At 38.2% G+C, this 21,749-nt stretch overlaps 1 protein-coding gene across 4 annotated transcripts in view; it reads right to left on the bottom strand.

The window, feature by feature from the left end:
* The window catches only part of fermt2 (FERM domain containing kindlin 2), a 70,217-nt gene extending 54,405 nt beyond the window's left edge, over window positions 1-15,812 (bottom strand). For 2 of the 4 annotated variants that reach the window (XM_048190360.1, XM_048190361.1), the window contains exons 1-2: window positions 15,564-15,812; window positions 14,789-14,946 (exon numbers count right to left, since the gene is read on the bottom strand). In XM_048190360.1, the coding sequence (XP_048046317.1) occupies window positions 14,789-14,945 (157 nt within the window). In that variant the 5' untranslated portion in view covers window position 14,946; window positions 15,564-15,812. The remainder of the gene's footprint in view (window positions 1-14,788; window positions 14,947-15,563) is intronic. The other 2 variants (XM_048190362.1, XM_048190363.1) reach the window with 1 other exon arrangement.
* Window positions 15,813-21,749: the final 5,937 nt, after the last annotated feature.

Here is a 21,749-nt window from a genome sequence, read left to right as displayed (position 1 = left end):
ATTGTCATTGGCTGTCCCGCCCCGGTCCTGCCCTGCCATCAGACGGAGTGCTGGGAGAACAGCTATTCATTGACTATCCATCAAACAGCCTAAATAGAGGGCGGTAATTTAATTAGCTGTCGGCCAATTGCATTTCTTGGCTAAAAATACAGCCTGCCAGCAGATGACGTAATGCTGTAACAAAATGAATCCATGCTAAGTAATAGGACGCATTAAACAGCGCTGGAGACCTCCAGTACTGCAGAGAGAGGGGGTGTACTGCGACCCATGAAGGGTCTGGTACAGGAAGAAGAAAACACTGCGAATCAACAAATGCACTTCCTGTCCAATCGATAGCATAGTGTAACACTGTGGAAAGAACGCAGCTTCATTATTTCATTAATGACAGTAAATTACATGTGTGAACGGTACATTATAATTAAATAAACAACGATTGTTCCCCTTGACTTTAAAGTACTGTGATTTTACTTGCTTTGCCCACATTTTCATTGGAAAATGCACTGTTTTTGCATTTTATTTTTCAATAAACACAGTTTCTTACAAAAAAAAAATAAATAAATAAATAAATATATATATTTTTTTTTTTTTTTTTTTTTTTTCTTTTGCTAAAATATCTGGAAATCTCTCAGCTATAATTGAACTACGTGAAACACTTTTAATGGAACAATATCCAGACTTTCATCTATCCATTAAACAATGCCATCTTATTTAAATCAACAAAATACAGCAGAAATGGCAAAGCAACACTGTTCAAAACATCACAGAAGAGTTAAATGTTTGTAAGGCATAAAAACTAGGGAGGTGTGCAATTACTAACTTCATTGTTCTTTAAATGCAAATAGTCTAAAACAGTCAAAAACATACATATGCGATAAATTTGAAATATTCTGTCAATCAGGGCTGCATGATTATAACAGAAATCATAATTGTTGATTGTTTCTCTTGATATTGCAATTGCTATCTTTTATGTTGATTGATATAATTTATATTAAAATACTTCTTTATTGGGGGGCAAATGCATGTCATTTTAATGTAGTGTAGATTTCTGTTTCATTAACAGTTCAATGAGACTGCCACATGCTTATTTACAGAAAGCAATTAAACCGCACATCCTTTATAATCATTGAACCTGTCAATCACTTCAGTTTAGCGCTTCAGTTTTTTATGAAAACGCCCGTTATAATCAATAAAGTTGCCTACACTGCACAAAGAATTGTGACTAAAATGGTCATAAATGCAACAGAAAATAAACATCAAAATCTAATCGCCACTAGTGAAATAGTAATGTCTGATTCGAAATTAACCAGTATAAACGCAGCCTCACGGACCCTCTGAGGTCTATTATGTCAATGATAATAATCAGTCATTTTAATTTATTTATTTGATTGTGATGGTCCACTTGAATTAGATGAAAAAAAATGTAAGCAATGTGTATTTTTATTGCAGAAATACTTTAAGGTATGACAGAAACCGTTTCATTCCTTGAGGCAAAATCTAAAAATATGAATTAAATAAATAATGCTGCACTAGAAACTAAGAAATGCAATCAAGGAAATGACCTCACATGCTTCACATACACTGTAAATGACTACTAAAATAACTGCCAGCAGTCTTATTTCTGTTGCATATTCAAGAGGCACAAATAATTAAGATATTTACAGGGAGCGGCTTGGACAAATAATATATGTAGAACACTAAAAGGCCATAAATAATGTACATTTTCATATATTATGCTGAAATAATTTGATTATTAAGCTTCTAAAGCAAGCCTTGAAAGCAGACATCAAGCCGTTTCCCCTCCCAGAGGGGTTCAGTGTAAGTAAGCAAATCTAAACACTAAATCACAGCTAGATTTGATCAATGCAACAGGAAAGCTCTGTGCTGGGTAGGGCTGCTTCTTAGCGTAACTACTTCCTGTATCATAGATTAGAGCACTCTGAAGACCAATGGAGCTGGACAAATACACATGCTGCAGTCAGCTTACAACTACCAGGAAACATGAATGTGTAAACAAACAAATTTGCCCTTTACTTTAACATTATGGGAATACTTCATTGCTAAAATTCACTAAAACGATTCAAAGTTTGCAAGAGGCTGAACGACATGGACAAAAACAGCTGAAAATATATTATATTATATATATATATATATATATATATATATATATATATATATATATATATATATATCTCTTGACAATAGCTACATTTACATTTACATGGACACTTTTTGCTTCAACTGGAATTAATTAATTCTGATTGATGAATTCGAACGAAGTGTTTACATGAGCTCTTAAAGTGACAGCAGCCTAATATTCCTGCTGCGCTGCTGTCTGCGTTTTAATCAAACAACAAAAGACAAAAAAATTCAATCACTACTCTTGATTTAATAACTCTTGTAACTTTAATAAGGATTAATATATTTAAATTTATACAGTGAAGAATATTTGTTTACTCCATTTCTGTACTTGAAAACTACTCCCTAAAAATACTTCATATCTTTGTTCTGTTGTATTTATGTTGGCCTGCTGAATGTTAAATGGATGTTAAAATGTTAAATTATTTGATGATGCAGCAATAACTGGCCAGTACAACTTAATGCATGCGTTTTTGAACTTTGCTGATTTAAAACATGATCAAAACACTAATCTAAATTAATGACAACTTCAAATAAGAGAGCAAGTGACAAATATCAGTATCGGCTAAAAAAATCTTATCGGTGCATCCCGACAGTCATTTATGACGCTATATTCAACAACAACAACAACAACAGGTCGTTCAATGCGTCATACATCTTTACGCCATTTCTACGTCATTGCACATGCGCAGTACTTTCCAGTTCCGGGTTTCAATCTAATCAAGTGTTTACGTCCTCTCGATCGGATTAGAAAAGGTTGAATGAAATTATAATTGGATTTGGCCGATTCATTCCAGTTGACGTGGTTCCATGTGACTTTTTGATTCGGACTGTGCTACTAGTCTGATTAGAATCGGATTATTAGGCTCCATGTAAACGCAGCTATCGTTTCATTATTTTCATGATATTTTAGGCATCTGCTATGTAATGCAACAAAGGGTGATATTTCACCCAAACCAGCCACTGCAGCAAGTAAAAGTGAATAGAAACCTGAACAGCTGAAGAGTGTGTGAAGATTATACTGTTACTATCTGCAGGTGTTCAGTTCACACCAAACTCATGCAAAAGTTTATATCAAGAATTAACATGCGTAATGGCACTGGTTTTACTTTAATTTAACATTCACGTAATGCCAAGCAATCTTGTTACACACACACAGTTAAAATGACAAATGACTTCAAATTAAATGAAGCCTTGTAGATTTAATCAGACTGCATTATATTGTATTACATTATATTCAGGTCCAGAGTGAAAGTAAAGGACCATAATTAAAGTTGAAAATAACTTTTAAAATATTTTTTACAGCATTAAAGACAATCAAAAGGGAATATTTAATTATACAGCCACACGTAAAATATAAATTAAATTGTCAAATCGCAATTACTTGTATGACAATTAATCCTCAGCACAAAATTTATGATCGTGACAGGCCTACTTCAAAATATTGCCCAGTCCTTTTGGGCAAAACATCCAAAAAACTCTTGATACGAGGAAGGAAAGAGGAGGAAATGATGCATCCTCTGATAAATCGTGCATTTCCTTGCAGTCTCCACATTCCTCTGGCTGAAGCTCTGCCATGATTACAGTAGAACAGGATACAAGTATTCTTTACTTTCAGACGAAGACCTTTAGTTATATTTTAGACTGCTTTTAGTCACCTGAAAAATAAAACTATACTATTCCATAATGGATTTTTGGTCAGTTAAAGGATTAGTTCCCTTCAGAATTCAAATTTCCTGATAATTTACTCACCCTCATGTCATCCAAGATGTCTTTCTTCCTTCAGTCAAACAAAAAGAAATGAAGGTTTTTGAGGAAAACATTCCAGGATTTTTCTCCATATAGTGGACTTCACTGGGGTTCAACGGGTTGAAGGTTCAAATGTCAGTTTCAGTGCAGCTTCAAAGAGCTCTACATGATCCCAGACGAGGAATAAGAGTCTTATCTAGAGAAACCATCAGACATTTTCTAAAAAAATAAATAAAAATTATATACTTTTTAACCACAAATGCTCGTCTTGCACTGCTCTGTGATGATCCACGCATGACGTAATCATGTTGGAAAGGTCATGAAAAACCTCCTCCAACTTCAAAATCGTCCGACATCGTTGTTTTACCTTTTTTTGTAAAGAGCGTTTGACTTAGTCTTTGACGTTCGCTTTGTAAACACTGGATCGGTACTTCCGCCTACATCACGCGTGACCTTTCCAACATGATTACGTCATGCGTGGAGCATCACAGAGCAGTGCAAGACGAGCATTTGTGGTTAAAAAGTGTATAATGTTTATTTTTTTTAGAAAATGGCCGATGGTTTCTCTAGATAAGACTCTTATTCCTCGTCTGGGATCATGTAGAGCTCTTTGAAGCTGCACTGAAACTGACATTTGGACCTTCAACCCGTTGAACCCCAGTGAAGTCCACTATATGGAGAAAAATCCTGGAATGTTTTCCTCTTAATTTCTTTTCCACTGAAGAAAGAAAGACATGAACATCTTGGATGACATGGAGGAGAGTAAATTATCAGGACATTTTAATTCTGAAGTGAACTAATCCTTTAAGACAATAACCTTTTAGTTATACTTTAGACCCCTTTTAGTCACTGGGAAAATAAAACTATACTATTCCATACTGAACTCTGGTCAGTTAATGCTCTCTGAATAATAATAAACATCTGAAAAAATACTTTACGTCAGTCATTTATGACAAAGCCATTAAGTATGAAAACAATGAAAGAATCCGTGCGCAGCAGCAAAAAAATACCAGGATGACGGCAACATCCAGGGAACAAGCCAAACGTCCGAAGTCATTTCCTGTTTCCTCTCCCACGTCACAAAACTGGGCTCGACATGCATGTGTAACCCCACCTAAAGCCCTTCTGCCCATAGTGGAGAGTCTTGATCATCATTTTCCCTCCAACCTCCGTTACGGTTCCTCATGACTAACCAAACGTTTGGAACAACTGACGGTTCGGTCAAGAGGGCTCAGATAAAAGTCCTTCCCAATGATGTCATCTTGAGCTCGCTTACTTTTTAGGGTTTCCGTTTCACATTCTAATAATATACGCTCCCTTCGCCAGTATTAGTGAAGGAGAGCATGTGTGTGTGTTTCTTCACTGCCTTAAGAGGGCAGGGTTTCTTTTGGCCAGCGCTCACACTATGACACACTGCAGAGTCTTACTCTATTATAGACTCGAAGCGTTTGCCACGGAGTCTGTACAAAATGTGCCCGGCTTCATTTATGATGTCTCCACTTACTCTGAAGAAATATTACGAATTAAACGGCACTGCGAAAGGGAAAAGAATGAAGGAGGGGATGGTACTATATTCAGTCTCTGAAACATGACTTGTGTAGTTATGTATGGTGGAGAGACGGCAGACCAAAACTATCATTTTCAAAATCAATTGCAGATGGGTTGTCTGAACGAGCAGTCGGTCTTGTGCCTGCTTCATACAGCATGTGAAAGCAGTGTGTATGTGCTGTAGTAAACTACACAACATTGTGTGTGTTTTTTTTCCTCTGAACAGAAAAACACTAGTACACTTTATTAAAAATTCCTTTGATAACATAATTGGGGCCCTATGATTTCCTGGACAGAATCGCAGGATCCATTCATAAAAATGCGAAATATCATGGAATTTGTCAAATTTTTGATGAATAAATAAAAAGTAGGTCAGTATACTTAAATCAAATCATGGTAGACTAGTGTCGGTGAATCTTAAACCTCAAAAAGTGTCTCTCTCTGTGTGAATGAATGGCGCAGACGCGCGGTTTCATGTACCTCACACGTACTAAGACACTTGTGATGCTCGCTGTGTTTTTAGCCTCTTCCGCCTCACTAAACGAGGACATGAAAGCGTGAACTTCATCTCCAGAGCCGCTCTGAGAGTCACTTCATCCACATTTCTCCATTTAATTTGAGAAAAATTTTCTGTTGTACAGCAGAATTTAGCTACGTCTAAATGTAATAATAATACTAACACTAATAATGCATTATTATTAAAACTTTATTTTTTCAGGAATAATCACAATTTTTCTTCCATGTTTTAATTTTAACAGTAAAGCTCTGTTGTGCAGTACTTTGTTTGACAAAAGTTTGTTTAATGTCATATGGTTAAAAGATAAATGAATGTTGTGAATTTTGCCTTCATTTGATCGCCAGAAAAATTAAAATTCTGAAAAGACAAAAACAAAACATTTAATAGAAATAAAGTTAAATAGTGCTATTTTTTTAATGAATTCAATTAATTAGACATGCTTTATGATTATTAAAATTAAATTAAAATGGAATCCAAAAAACTTAAAACAGAAAACACAGAATTTGGTAATTTTTATATATATATATATATATATATATAAAAATTACCAAATTCTGTGTTTTCTGTTTTAAGTTTTTGGATTCCATTTTAATTTAATAATAATAATAATAATATAATAATATATATATATATATATATATATATATACAGAATTTGAAAAATAAAATAAAAACGTATTTAATAGGGCCCTAAAATGTAATTTGTTTTAAATTAAATAATTTAATAATATAATTTAATATTAAATTCTATATATTGAATTATATTAAATTACATTTAATATTTGTAATATTTTTTAATAAATTGTTGTTAAATTGTATAATAAATAAGAGTCATGATTTCAATTAATTAGACATTATTTTTTAATTACAAAAATGTCCAAAAAGTCCCCAAAAAAATTCAAACGAAAAAAAAAAAAAGAAAAAAAAAAGTAATCCAGAAAAATCTAAACGGAAAAAACGGAATTTGGAAAAAATAAAACGGATTTCATAGGGCCTTACACAACCATAAAATGCTCATCAGGAATGGGCCATTGAGATTATAAATTTGACAGTCAAGAAATGTAATTTACACTGACAGTCAGTCAACACAGATGTGTATAGTGCTTTAGAAACATGTGATGTCAACCCTCAGTTATGAGCAGAACATTATCTAAATAAAAACTCTAATAGTAATTATTAGAACTACCTAAACGTCAGCATTAAACACGCCGTCTTAAATATTAAAAGCTAAAATAAGAGCTAAACAAAGAAATCTAGAAAACAAATTAATTAACTATCATCCAGGTATCAGTCTCTGACACTTGACTTCCTCGTGTATCTTTTCTGAAGCACGTGTTGAGCAGCAGGTACAATTCCAGCCAAATCAAATAAGCATTATAGTTACTGTTCCTCCGAACTGGCAAAACTGAAGGTCAGTGTCAAATATAAGCCATCATGGCCCCTGATCATTAATTATTAAATAGAATCTGCTGAAATGCTGTTTCAGGAAATGAGCACTGTAATCAATGAGAGAGTGCTTTCCTGGCATTTCCATTTATTCCATTAGAAAACCTTCAGATGTTCAGGCCAGAGAAGAGATGAACATGGGCGGCTATATTGAGAGTGTTGAAAGGTGGGGAACAATCTTTTATTTTACCAAGAAAATAATTGCATCACGTTCAGCAGGCTGATGGTTCATGATGAGCAGCTACCTGACCGCGGCATTATTTCCATTCATAGCGCTGTTTTTTCTTTGTGTGCATACGCTCTCCTCCATCCTCTGGTCAAACAGTCGCACAATAACTAACATCATCACTACAACACGCACTACACAGCATCGGCTCTTGTTCACACAGACTGGGTAATCCTGGGAATGGTACTTGGTCCAGGGTTATTACAGTTAACTGAAACTAAAGCCATGAAAAATGTTGCTTGGAAAAAATGTTAACTGAAATAAAATAAGGTTTTTATATTTTATTTGATTTCAGCTAGTTGCCAAGGCAAAGCTTAAACTGATAACTAAAATAACTAAAACTGAAATAAAAATGACTAATTTATAAAGACACATGTAAAAACAAAAACATGGAAACAAACAAAATTACTAAAATTCAAGTGAAAATTGAAAATAAAAACTATAATAGTATCTCAGCGATACTAAAATGACACTGACTTTCCTTGCATTCAATTTACCGAATCAAAGGATATTTTTACACTTCTCATAACATAAAGGTCTGTGCGGCATTGCTTTGGCAAAGCATCTTGCAAACTAGCTAAAATCGAAAGCGTGATACGGTTTAGTGGCTTTAGCAAATTGCAAAAGCCTGCTAATTAATTAATTAAGTATCTAGTCTGTTGCGCTTCATATTTCAAAGCGAAGTGCAAAGACTTTTAACTCTGAAAAGGGGTTAATTTTGAACTCTCAAAGTGCACTAAATTGATGCATTTAACTTTAAAATGTCCAAAATTTTTGTTCCCCCCTGGGAGGGTCTGAGGTCCCCTTCCACAGTCTCACAATATCCCTAAAAGTTGTGGAGCTAACTTAGTTTTCAGTCTTTTCTTCTCGTCAACATGAGATCTCGAGGCCACGACATCTCATCATGTGGCCACGACATAAGGATGTATTTACCTCGACAAAATGGCCACATCATATTACCACAATCCCACAAGTTAATAGGACATGGCCACGACAAAACTAAAACTTGAACCGAACATGTCCTCTCCCGGTCACCATACAAAAATAACAAGAAATGCAGATTTTTAAAGTATAGGCGAGCTCAGGAATCTTATTTACAGGCTAATTTTGCCAAAAGTGTTTCTGCAAGCATTCAAGTGAGTGAAGGAAGTTCATTAATTTGTTTGAAACATGCATTTGGAAATGCAAAACTGACGAAGTAAAGTGAACCTGTTGCACTTTTTCTCTTCTTAATTCGTGTATTTAGTGAACTGCACTGTAGTTTGAACCAGAAACATTCAAACACGTCAGGTCCAAAGTGTAGTGAAGACCAAACAACACACTTCATTTCAGTATGCTATAAATGTAAATGAAGGATGTGCAGGACAGGCATTTCAAGTCAAGGGTACAGAATGGATTTCATGCCAGAGGCGTATGGCATCTTTGTCTTCTTAAAGCAGGACGGACTGGTCGAGCTTACAGTTATCTTACAAGGGTAAAATGAGAGTCACAAAGAAGAGTCATTCGACCCCTTTCCTCCAATCACAGAGCTCATGAAAACATGTGACGACGGTCATTTGAGAACAATTTAGAGGCGTCTGTTCTTTATGTGCACCAATGTTACAGCAGGATGAAGGGAAAGATTAGTGGCAAACAGCTCAAGAGAAAAACAAACAAATTTTATTCCTCCAGTTAACCCTGTCATGCAAGACACAGCTTCTTCATTCCTCAAAACAATTCTTACACTATGACGGTTTCACCTTATCCGTTACTTCAGATCAGAGCTGCACGATTAATCAATAAAAGACTGTGATCTTGACGATCTTATTCATAAATGACGATGATTCTCCTGCGTCTATTAAACTTTGACAAGTACGATCCAGCGAACATTGTCATCTGTGTTGGCGCTGCCGCTGATCCAAAGAGAGCCGTTGTCTTGTATAGGTATGAAAGTGTGATACAAATATTGATATTATCACAGAAGAACTGGGATAAAAGTTTATAGTTGGGATATAAACACTGACGTCTACATTAGCGATCAAAATACCGTAAACCACCTTCTGAAAGTAATTTAAGGCTTTAAAGACCCCCTGTAGTAATTATTGTATCCCTTAGAACTCATCTTTGATCACCAAAACGACATATTTGAATGTTTTATTCTTGAAAAAAATTTCTTCATGCCTTAAAATAGCTTGAATGTAACTCGACACCCTTGCCTCATTTAGTATACGGGATTCTATGAATATGCAAATTAGCCCCGCCTCCACTCACTCACAACAGTTCAGAGATCCACTAGTTGATAATCTCACGTTGACATGATTGGTTACAAGGTAGTTTGTGACGTCAGAAACACCAGCGTTTTCAAACCGCGTTTTTGAGACTGTCTTTAGTTCACTGCAGTTTTAAGGAGAAAATACTCAGCAATGGTGTTGACTTATGAATCTGCACATGGTTTGTCTTAAAGGATATTAAACACACCACACAGACATAAAAAACAACATTAAAAACTTGATTTTCAGCACAGGGGGACTTTAAATAATGATTGTATCGATTACGTAGTATTTATTAGGGCTGGGTAAAAAAAAAAAAAAGAAAAAAAAAAGCGATTTCTCGATTTTAATCAATTCTCATTTTTACGAACTGATATCGATTCTTAAATCCCAAGAATCGATTAGTCTAGTCTGTTTTCAGTTGATGAATGAGCAGAATATGTAGCTCCTCCCATCCAATAAATCGCAATAATCTTTGTGCTTTGTTACTTTTGATATGGAGCAAAGTCTCAGATTTCAAATGACGTCCATCTTATTATGAGATTCAAAAAATAAACACCGTTTTGGCGCTGTTTAATGTGGCGTGACGGATCGCTTTAGCGCCTCAGTTAAAGAGAAGCATGTGATCATCCTCTCCTCCGCTTTAATACCAGTTACAGCGTGAAATAAACATGCATGAACATCTGAAGGTATGTTCAAATATACAGTACAACTTACTGAAATCCGTATCATGTCTCGTGTAATCGCTCAATCAGTGCTTCAACCTCGGAAAGACGTCAATAAAACAGCTTGTGAACAATGTCACGTGACGTCACATTTACCTCAGAAAAACATATTCAGTGACCATAAACTCATTAGTCAGATAGAAAAGTGCTCTAGAAAGAAACATTCTGATAAATATAGCTATGCACCATTACATATGAAGAGTTTGGTTCCAAAACGCAATAACTCCGTTTTGATTAATTTGAGTAAAAAGGTATTTTCTTTACCAAGAAAGTGGCAAGAAGAAAACCACTATTTTCTGTTTCAGACTTTCACATAGCATTTTTTGGTTATAAAAACATTAAAAATTCAAATCTACATTTTGATTTTAAAAAGTTTATTATAAAAACTAGTTTTTTTTTTTTTCCCAAAATGCAATAAATCTATGACACTTTTTTTTCAAAATGCAATTAATCCATCAATATAAAAGTTATTTTTCAAATTCAAAATACACAACAAAGTAAGTTGATTCACATATATGACAGAGTCTAAACTTTGCCAATATGTATCTTATATACAGACATTTTAGCCTACTAAAGATACATTCAGCCGTCGCTCCCAAAATGAATTCAACGGGTCATCATCTTGTTAATGTTATAAATGATTTGTCATTACCGATTAAAGAGTATCTGGCGCCACCGCACGGTTAAATAAACACGTTTGCCGAGTACATTGGTATTAAAAACTGCTTTTTAAAAAAGCCTTCAATGTTTACAGTGGGTGGAATGGTGCGCTGTGATTGGTTGAGCGGATATATCGCATTCTGCAGAAAAAGGAGACTGCCGTTTGTCGCGTTTTGGAAAGAAAGGGAGAAAACATTACAGAATAACACAACGAATATTGCATTTTGCGCAAAATTAATAAATGACTTTTCAATACCGACCAGATACAATACTGATTTTGGCGGAAACTCAATTTTTTTGAAAATGGTGTTTATCGCGTTTTGGAACCAAACTCTTCATATGCATTATAATTTTTAATGTTCTTCAATATTTAATGCATGTTTGAATAAAAACAGCCGCAATTTAAATGTTTATATTTCAAAAAAACGAATTGGAGTATAAATATGATTATGTAATTCTAAACTTTATTTATTATAAAAACATCGTGTAATTTAAGTGTTTGTATATAAATAAGTTAATTTAACCTTCAATATTATTATAGTAGTACCAGCTGACTCTCATGTGTAGTTTACAGCATTAGTTATTAGCATTAGAAAATTTGCCATGTACTGTAACTGAAATACTACATCCAAAATAATCGATATCGAATCGAAAGCATGTGAATAGTATTTATTATATTTAGTATTTATTAAATTTACATGTTATTTTGTCTGTTCAGAATCATGATCTCTGTTTGAAAAAGAAAAATAAATCCTGATTCTCAATTTATCCAGAAATCAACTTCAGATTCCACAATATGTCAAAATAGAAAAACACCAACATATGTGCATATTATCTATTTGGCATACAAAGAGCACATAGCATCCAAGAACTCACTGTACTGCTGATCTGTTTAACCCTGTACAGCACGACCTTATGAAGTAATAGTAAGAATAATCTGCTTTTCAGAATGGAACAGTTTACTGAACATTTAGACAAAGTATTTGAAATAAACCTGATTGTGTTTTTGTTCAGTTTCATATTTGATGCATCAGGCTTTTATGGCTCATATAGTCTGATATAGTGAGAATATGGAGGAAAAAACAGCTCAGTTATATTCAGAGGATCAAAATGAGAAAAAATATGCAATTTAGCACAGATGCTGATATTAATATGAACAGAAAGTAAGATGAAATCCTGATGCTTGTAAATCACTGAGATCTACATGAAATGCATATAAATATCAATATCTGCTAATAATATGTCTTAGTAAGATGATATTTAGATAGTTTTATGATCAAATCTCTGTAGTTTTAAAACATATAATGCAATGCTTCACAATGATGATTGAGAGATGAACAAATAAACCTTCAGCAAAAGATGATGATCATATTTGGGACTCGTGATTTTTCTATAAAATGATGTCTGGATAATCAAGCTGCTTCAGTCCAGTTTGAAATATTACTAACAATATCAAAGATATTCTTACATTTACTTGATAAAATCAGTGCAGATTTCACAGCAGAAAGACACGAGCTGAAGGAGGACGTTTGTACAATTATACTAAAAGATCTCTAACTTGATAAAAAAGTCTAAACTATCGATCAGACGACAGAAGAACAGGAGCAAAGCTCAAATCATGCTGATCATTTAGACGCCTTAGAAAATGATAGCTTTAAGGTTAATGAGCCAACAGACAATATTTCTCAACAGTAACGAAGCACAGAGGAGTACTACAGCACTTTTGTTAAGCTGTTTGTGTCACAGCCCTGAGAAATGCAGTTTAAAGTCTCTCTCGGAGGGGTTAATAGCTAACATGTGCTCTAAACCAGCACAACCTCTCTCGTACACATTCCTGAAGAGTTGACAGGGTTAATGCAGGAGCTGGGCTAACTAGCTCCCAATGACCGTGACTAGATGAGTTTTCTCACACATTCACCCTCAAACCAAGCTGGGGTTTTTACATCTTTGGTCAAAGATGAAGGTAGAGCCACAGGAGGTCCTCCTTCACCAGCAAAGAAGAAAACAACAGATGCCACAGCTGATAGTTTACAGCAACACTTTGTTTTCAGACACTATTAAGTGCTGACTGCGTTCAAGGACTCGTCTCACCTCAATGCTTCACAAACACACACAACAACACATCCAGAAAAATGCTCTGCTAATAATGTAAGGGAGGTTCAGTGGACATGTGTTCTCCATCTTCTGTCTTCATGGAGTGGGAAGAGCATGGAAAACAAAGGCTGTTTTGTTCTATAGTTACAAACAACAAGGATGAATTGCAAGGAAATTGTCAGGAAGCAAATTATGCCACATTTAATAGAAGAATCATTTTTTACCCCTAAAGAACCTTTCAGTGAAGCACAAAAGAATCATTTTAATAATCTAAAGAACGTTTTTCCACTATAAAGAACATTACAAAGAGTCCACGAATCTTCATGCAACCATCAATGCTAGTAAAAAACCTTTATTTGCAAGAGTGTAGAATTTAGCATGATTATTAAAACAACCCTTAAACGGGACAAGACTTTCACAAGATGTAATATCAGTCTCTGGTGTCTCCAGAATGTGTGTGTGAAGTTTCAGCTCACAGATCATTTATTATAGCTTGTCAAATTTGCCCCTATTTGGGTGTGAGCAAAAACACACCGTTTCTGTGTGTGTCCCTTTAAATGCAAATGAGCTGCTGCTCCCACCCCCTTTCCAGAAGAGGGCGGAGCTTTAACAGCTCAACAACAACAAAGCTGGAGAATCTCACGCAGCCAAAATGACGAAAGTGTTCAGCCTTACATTGTTCAAACCGGAGTCGACACTGATGGAGAGACTCAGGAAGAAGTTACAACTTTTAGACGTTTCTGAATGGTTAGTGGATAAATTGATGTAGTTGCTGTGGAGTTGATTCAACTCATCCACTAGCATGTGCCGTCATGTTCATCTTTTGTGTTGAATTGACCCTCGTTTGTGAAGCAGTCCGGCGTAAAATGACGGCATGTCAACAACACTCGACTACAACAACTCTTCCTCTTCTCTAAAGCAGCCCAACATGGCCCCGCCCCCTTTGTTGTGTGTTCTCGGGGGCGGGGTTTATGTAAATTTTAGGGTTTGTGATGTCACTAACCAGGGATGAAGCTCGTTATAGTCCCTACCAACCATTTGTTAACGATTTCTGTAAAAGAAAATATCTCTCTTTGCATTGAACTTTGAGCGTCGTAACTTTGCAGATGTTGTTTATGATCAAACAGCAACATTACACACTAACTAAAGTTTAAAAAAGTCAAATCATAATCAAGGACCCCTTAAACAATACAAAAACAAATATTTGAACAAATATCAACTAATTAAACCAGTCTGGTCGATGTCAGTGTATTATTAGAAAGCCCCATGAATCACGAAAGTTTACACAGGATGTCTGTGTGTGATGAACTACAGTTGAATCCGAGTGCTATAATTCAGTTTCCAGTGAATAATCATGAGCATGAGTCAATGAAACCGCAGTGGACACGAGCATCGCTCGGCTCAGCAGACTCAAACGAAGGGCTGAAATCTGTACGTACCAAGTTTCTCCACGAGTTTGAGCATCACACCGCCGATGTGAATTTCCCCGGTGACTCTGAGAGACACGTCCCGGTTGAGGTCCGTCACATGCATCTTCAGCTCCCAGGTCCCATCTGCGTAGCAGCCATCCGGCATCCGTATCCCGTCCAACGCCATCCTAAAGGAACAGAGTCAAACATCACAAGCATTATGATCTCAACTGAGACTGAGACCTCCTAGAGGAGACATCATAGAGAGCGCACACCACATTTTGAGCTAATGTGAACAGATAAAATAATCCTTCATCAAGTAAATGTGTACATAAATGTAATTAAAAGCGCTTTGGGGATGACAAATGGATATTTACTATATAAATATTAAGATATGCTTTGGCAGTACACTGTAAAGTGTGTCACATTTAAACTGAATGGAACTGGTGTTATTATTTCTAGTAGATTAAATCACAGTTGTAATAAATGATAAATAATATTATTATGAATTATCATAAATGATAATAAACACAATAAACCTGTAGCGACTAACGGTCGGCTCTGTGAGCTGGGGCTCGGGTGACGTCACAGCCCCGCTCCAAATGCCAACTAAATAAAGACAGCAGCAGGTCAATGAGGGAAAAGACACAAAAACACTGCCAAAGTTATTTACTCGCTTCGAGAGTATGTTCCCGAGCCACAGCGAGCGGTCGGGTTCGAGCAGAGCAGCGGCGAGGCTTTTATTCAGAGTTGTGGAGTACGCCAGACAAATCCTGAGAGGAGTGAAATCATAGCGTTCACTAACCTTCACAAATACGCCGAAGCAGATCCACAAAACACACTTCACTTCCCAGAACTTCAACAGGCTGCGCGCTCTCTTCCCTGCGTGTTTAATCCTATCATGAGGAAGCTTCCCGAAAAAAGAAAAAATCGCCAAAGTCCAGCGACGGAGCTCCTGAAGGGTTTCGCGTTAATGGAGTCCAGTGGCCGTTCTCTCTCTCTCTCTCTCTCTCTCTCTCTCTCTCTCTCTCTCTCTCTCCTCCCGCCCTCAGATAACGTCACTCCCGTCCATCACTCCAGTCGCCTTTCACCTCTACACAATGACGTGTTTCTTATGGATAATAATGCCAGTTATTTTTTTATTATTCGTTGATTTTAATTAGTTCATTAAAACAATAACAAAACCATTTGCTTATTTTTCTTTGTGACTAACGTAATGTTTCTCTCAGTTATGAACAAATGTTCTTTCAGTAACGTTCGTTCAAAGTAATCTGGTCTTATATGTTAACAGAAAAACATAATTTAGCCTTATACTGTTTTAACGTTTATTTTGGATTTTTGCCTGACATTTTTTTTAAGTTAGCTACTATGCTAATACTTGTTTCGGAACTTTCAGAAGACATCCCATAATGTTTGCAAAGTTATCCACTGGAATGTTCCATAAATGATGCATTTAGAAAAAAAAAAAAAATTGAACGTTAAGAGAACATTCAGAAATAACGTTTTCATACAATATTTTTTTTTTTTTCTCCCCAAGTCCTGGGTTGAGCCTTTTGGGTAATTTTTTTTTTTTTTTAAATATTGGTATTTTTCCAGTGTTTGGGTAGTTTTTGTGTCACCCAGATCCTGGGTCGGACGTAACAACCCAGCTTTTGGGTGGTTTTTGTGTCACCCAGATCCTGGGTCGGACGTAACAACCCAGCTTTTGGGTAGTTTTTGTGTCCCCCAGATCCTGGGTCAGAAGTAACAACTCAGCTTTTGGGTAGTTTTTGTGTCCCCCAGATCCTGGGTCAGAAGTAACAACTCACCGTTTGGGTAGTTTTTGTGTCACCCTGATCCTGGGTCGGACGTAACAACCCAGCGTTTGGGTCGTTTTTGTGTCACCCTGATCCTGGGTCGGACGTAACAACCCAGCGTTTGGGTCGTTTTTGTGTCACCCAGATCCTGGGGCAGATGTAACAACCCAGCGTTTGGGTAGTTTTTGTATCACCTCAGATCCTGGGTCGGACGTAACAACCCAGAGTTTGGGTAGTTTTTGTGTCACCCAGATCCTGGGTCAGAAGTAACAACTCAGCGTTTGGGTAGTTTTTGTGTCACCCAGATCCTGGGGCAGACGTAACAACCCAGCGTTTGGGTAGTTTTTGTGTCACCCAGATCCTGGGGCAGACGTAACAACCCAGCGTTTGGGTAGTTTTTGTGTCACCCAGATCCTGGGGCAGACGTAACAACCCAGCGTTTGGGTAGTTTTTGTGTCACCCTGATCCTGGGTCGGACGTAACAACCCAGCGTTTGGGTCGTTTTTGTGTCACCCTGATCCTGGGTCGGACGTAACAACCCAGCGTTTGGGTCGTTTTTGTGTCACCCAGATCCTGGGGCAGATGTAACAACCCAGCGTTTGGGTAGTTTTTGTATCCCTCAGATCCTGGGTCGGACGTAACAACCCAGAGTTTAGGTAGTTTTTGTGTCACCCAGATCCTGGGTCAGAAGTAACAACTCAGCGTTTGGGTAGTTTTTGTGTCACCCAGATCCTGGGGCAGACGTAACAACCCAGCGTTTGGGTAGTTTTTGTGTCACCCAGATCCTGGGGCAGACGTAACAACCCAGCGTTTGGGTAGTTTTTGTGTCACCCAGATCCTGGGTCGGATGTAACAACCCAGCGTTTGGGTCGTTTTTGTGTCACCCAGATCCTGGGTCGGACGTAACAACCCAGCGTTTGGGTCGTTTTTGTGTCACCCAGATCCTGGGTCGGACGTAACAACCCAGCGTTTGGGTAGTTTTTGTGTCACCCAGATCCTGGGTCGGACGTAACAACCCAGCGTTTGGGTAGTTTTTGTGTCACCCAGATCCTGGGTCGGACGTAACAACCCAGCGTTTGGGTCGTTTTTGTGTCCCCCAGATCCTGGGTCAGAAGTAACAACTCAGCGTTTGGGTAGTTTTTGTGTCCCCCAGATCCTGGGGCAGACGTAACAACCCAGCGTTTGGGTAGTTTTTGTGTCACCCAGATCCTGGGGCAGACGTAACAACCCAGCGTTTGGGTAGTTTTTGTGTCACCCAGATCCTGGGTCGGACGTAACAACCCAGCGTTTGGGTAGTTTTTGTGTCACCCAGATCCTGGGGCGGACGTAACAACCCAGCGTTTGGGTAGTTTTTGTGTCACCCAGATCCTGGGTCGGACGTAACAACCCAGCGTTTGGGTAGTTTTTGTGTCACCCAGATCCTGGGTCGGACGTAACAACCCAGCGTTTGGGTAGTTTTTGTGTCACCCAGATCCTGGGTCGGACGTAACAACCCAGCGTTTGGGTAGTTTTTGTGTCACCCAGATCCTGGGTCGGACGTAACAACCCAGCATTTGGGTCGTTTTTGTGTCACCCAGATCCTGGGGCGGACGTAACAACCCAGCGTTTGGGTCGTTTTTGTGTCACCCAGATCCTGGGGCAGACGTAACAACCCAGCGTTTGGGTCGTTTTTGTGTCACCCAGATCCTGGGGCGGACGTAACAACCCAGCGTTTGGGTCGTTTTTGTGTCACCCAGATCCTGGGGCGGACGTAACAACCCAGCGTTTGGGTCGTTTTTGTGTCACCCAGATCCTGGGGCGGACGTAACAACCCAGCGTTTGGGTCGTTTTTGTGTCACCCAGATCCTGGGGCGGACGTAACAACCCAGCGTTTGGGTAGTTTTTGTGTCACCCAGATCCTGGGTCGGACGTAACAACCCAGCGTTTGGGTAGTTTTTGTGTCACCCAGATCCTGGGTCGGACGTAACAACCCAGCGTTTGGGTAGTTTTTGTGTCACCCAGATCCTGGGTCGGACGTAACAACCCAGCGTTTGGGTAGTTTTTGTGTCACCCAGATCCTGGGGCGGACGTAACAACCCAGCGTTTGGGTAGTTTTTGTGTCACCCAGATCCTGGGGCGGACGTAACAACCCAGCGTTTGGGTAGTTTTTGTGTCACCCAGATCCTGGGGCGGACGTAACAACCCAGCGTTTGGGTCGTTTTTGTGTCACCCACCCACGTAACAACCCAGCGTTTGGGTCGTTTTTGTGTCCTGATCCTGGGCGGACGTAACAACCCAGCGTTTGGGTCGTTTTTGTGTCACCCAGATCCTGGGGCGGACGTAACAACCCAGCGTTTGGGTCGTTTTTGTGTCACCCAGATCCTGGGGCGGACGTAACAACCCAGCGTTTGGGTCGTTTTTGTGTCACCCAGATCCTGGGCGGACGTAACAACCCAGCGTTTGGGTAGTTTTTGTGTCACCCAGATCCTGGGGCGGACGTAACAACCCAGCGTTTGGGTAGTTTTTGTGTCACCCAGATCCTGGGGCGGACGTAACAACCCAGCGTTTGGGTCGTTTTTGTGTCACCCAGATCCTGGGGCGGACGTAACAACCCAGCGTTTGGGTAGTTTTTGTGTCACCCAGATCCTGGGGGCGAACGTAACAACCCAGCGTTTGGGTAGTTTTTGTGTCACCCAGATCCTGGGGCGGACGTAACAACCCAGCGTTTGGGTCGTTTTTGTGTCACCCAGATCCTGGGGCGGACGTAACAACCCAGCGTTTGGGTCGTTTTTGTGTCACCCAGATCCTGGGGCAGACGTAACAACCCAGAGTTTGGGTAGTTTTTGTGTCACCCAGGATCCTGGGTCAGACGTAACAACCCAGCGTTTGGGTAGTTTTTGTGTCACCCAGGTCCTGGGTCAGACGTAACAACCCAGCGTTTGGGTAGTTTTTGTGTCACCCAGGTCCTGGGTCAGACGTAACAACCCAGTGTTTGGGTAGTTTTTGTGTCACCCAGATCCTGGGTCGGACGTAACAACCCAGGGGTTGAGTTATTTATCACAGGCTTTTTGCAACCTCCATCAAATTGGTGCATGTCTTCGGTAAAAATACAGGTTTGTGTGCGTTTAATTTTATCTAAAAATTAATTATTGTTCTGTATATCGTTTAATTTCATGCAAAGCAACATACAGGGGTGTGATGTGAGGCACCTAAATGAGTGTTGTGTCGGTCTTTTTGCGTAATGGAAACGCTTGATGCCTTGCGTAAAATGTTATGATTTTATTCAAAGAGATACAGAATATAAATACTTGGGATGTTAAAAAGTGTTCTCAGAACTGTACACTGATTATTTATGGACAGGTTATGGAGTCAGTCACACCATTTTTCAGCTACGAGTGAAACGCAGGCGGCGGTCTGAAGTTATCAGTTCTCTCGCCAAACGCGAATCATCTCCGGCACGTGATCCAGTGCCGTTACAGTGGAAACAGACAACAGAGACTCGTCAATTACACTTTAATTAAATGTTCTAAATGTTTCATTTTTACTTCTAATATTTGTTGAACGAGCTTAAATGTAGGCAAGATTAATTTATTGGGTTGTTTTTAACCCAGTGTTTTTTTAGAGTGTAGAACATATTTTTCTTAGCTCAGACCTTGGAAAAATGGTCACATACTGTAGCTGCAGATTATTATTCCTATTAATGTATGAAATTCACCATTAAAAAAAAAACATCTTTAAACACAAAAATAACAAAATGCAAATCTACTGATAGAGTTTGTTTTCCAGTCATCATTCACTTTCTCATTGGCCTATAGCTATTTCTAACGAATACTGACATCAGTTAACTTTTCTTTGAAAGCCCAACCAATTGTGAGTTCTGAATGGGTTAATTGTGTTTAAATTATTGCCATCTCTGATAACAAAGAGTTAACAGTAGCCTAATAAAATACACAATTGTCGAATTAGTGATTCAAAGCTTTTCCGTGGGAGTGAATCCAAGAGCTAACAGGCCATCTGGAATATTATTTCACTACTGGAGTGTAGGAACCGCCTTTTATGGGAATAAAATGTGGTAAGATACCTATGGTTGACTAGAACTAGTACAATTTACACTGAATAAGCCCTATCTATCTATCTATCTATCTATCTATCTATCTATCTATCTATCTATCTATCTATCTATCTATCTATCTATCTATCTATCTATCTATCTATCTATCTATCTATCTATCTATCTATCTATCTATCTATCTATCTATCTATCTATCTCTGCTCATTCTGTATTATTCAGGTTTGCTGTCTAAAAGATTTAGTTGTATTTTCCCCATCAATATAACTTAAGTAGCCTGTGATGGAATTAAGTTTTTTCTTTTAAGCTAAAACCAGAAAATGCTTTTTCAGATGTAAAAATAAAAATAAGGATAAGCCTTTCATCCGAAAGCATTTCAATATTTCAAATACAGTTTCTCAAACACGAGTCGTCCAGCGTAGAGGAATCTGGGCCTCACCCGGTGGACTGCATCAGAAGAATTTATACCCTCTCTGCTCTGTTCTGGCAGGGGAGCCATTGCCTTTTTAGGCTGTGTTTTAATTACCGTGTAAACAGGCCATGAGGCAGAGCGCAGGGAAATGAAGAGGTGTTTCTGTGTGTGTGTGTGTGTGTGTGTGTACGAGCTGTGATGGGAACTTACTTAATTTGACTTTGAAACTTTAGAAATGTTTCTATAAAAGTGCTCTTGTATTGTTGAGAATGTTGTTTATCAGGGCTTCAGCTCTGTGAAGCAGTACAACAGCAGCAGCGGTGCTTCCTGTTAATGTGAAATGTACAATTTTTTATATATATTTGCTCATTAGGACGTAACAATGATTGTCTCTAAAGACATAAAAAGAGCAAATATAGGCCATTTACTCACTCAAAGCTTATGCAAAGTGAATGCAAATCTACTGGTAGCTGTAAGAGGAGATGCACTGAAACAAAGATGGGCTGCTGGAAGATGAGAAGTGTCAACTGATGGCTGCCATCTAGTGGCCAAACTTCGTCTGAGTCACAGGTGCTAAATGTAGTGTGCTGAAGGATGCTCATGTAATACATCTTTTAACTCGCATTACGCACCAGAAGTGCCATTACATTGAGATCATAATCAGTTTTCTAAAATATCATCTGCAGATTTACTTATCTCACACACTTCATCATAGACACTGACCAGTTTTCAACA

The sequence above is a fragment of the Megalobrama amblycephala genome, linkage group LG5 (genome assembly GCF_018812025.1).
Source record: "Megalobrama amblycephala isolate DHTTF-2021 linkage group LG5, ASM1881202v1, whole genome shotgun sequence".
NCBI classification, from domain to species: domain Eukaryota; kingdom Metazoa; phylum Chordata; class Actinopteri; order Cypriniformes; family Xenocyprididae; genus Megalobrama; species Megalobrama amblycephala.
Note: the sequence above shows the minus strand (reverse complement) of the source record. Positions and strands in the feature narration are given on the sequence as shown.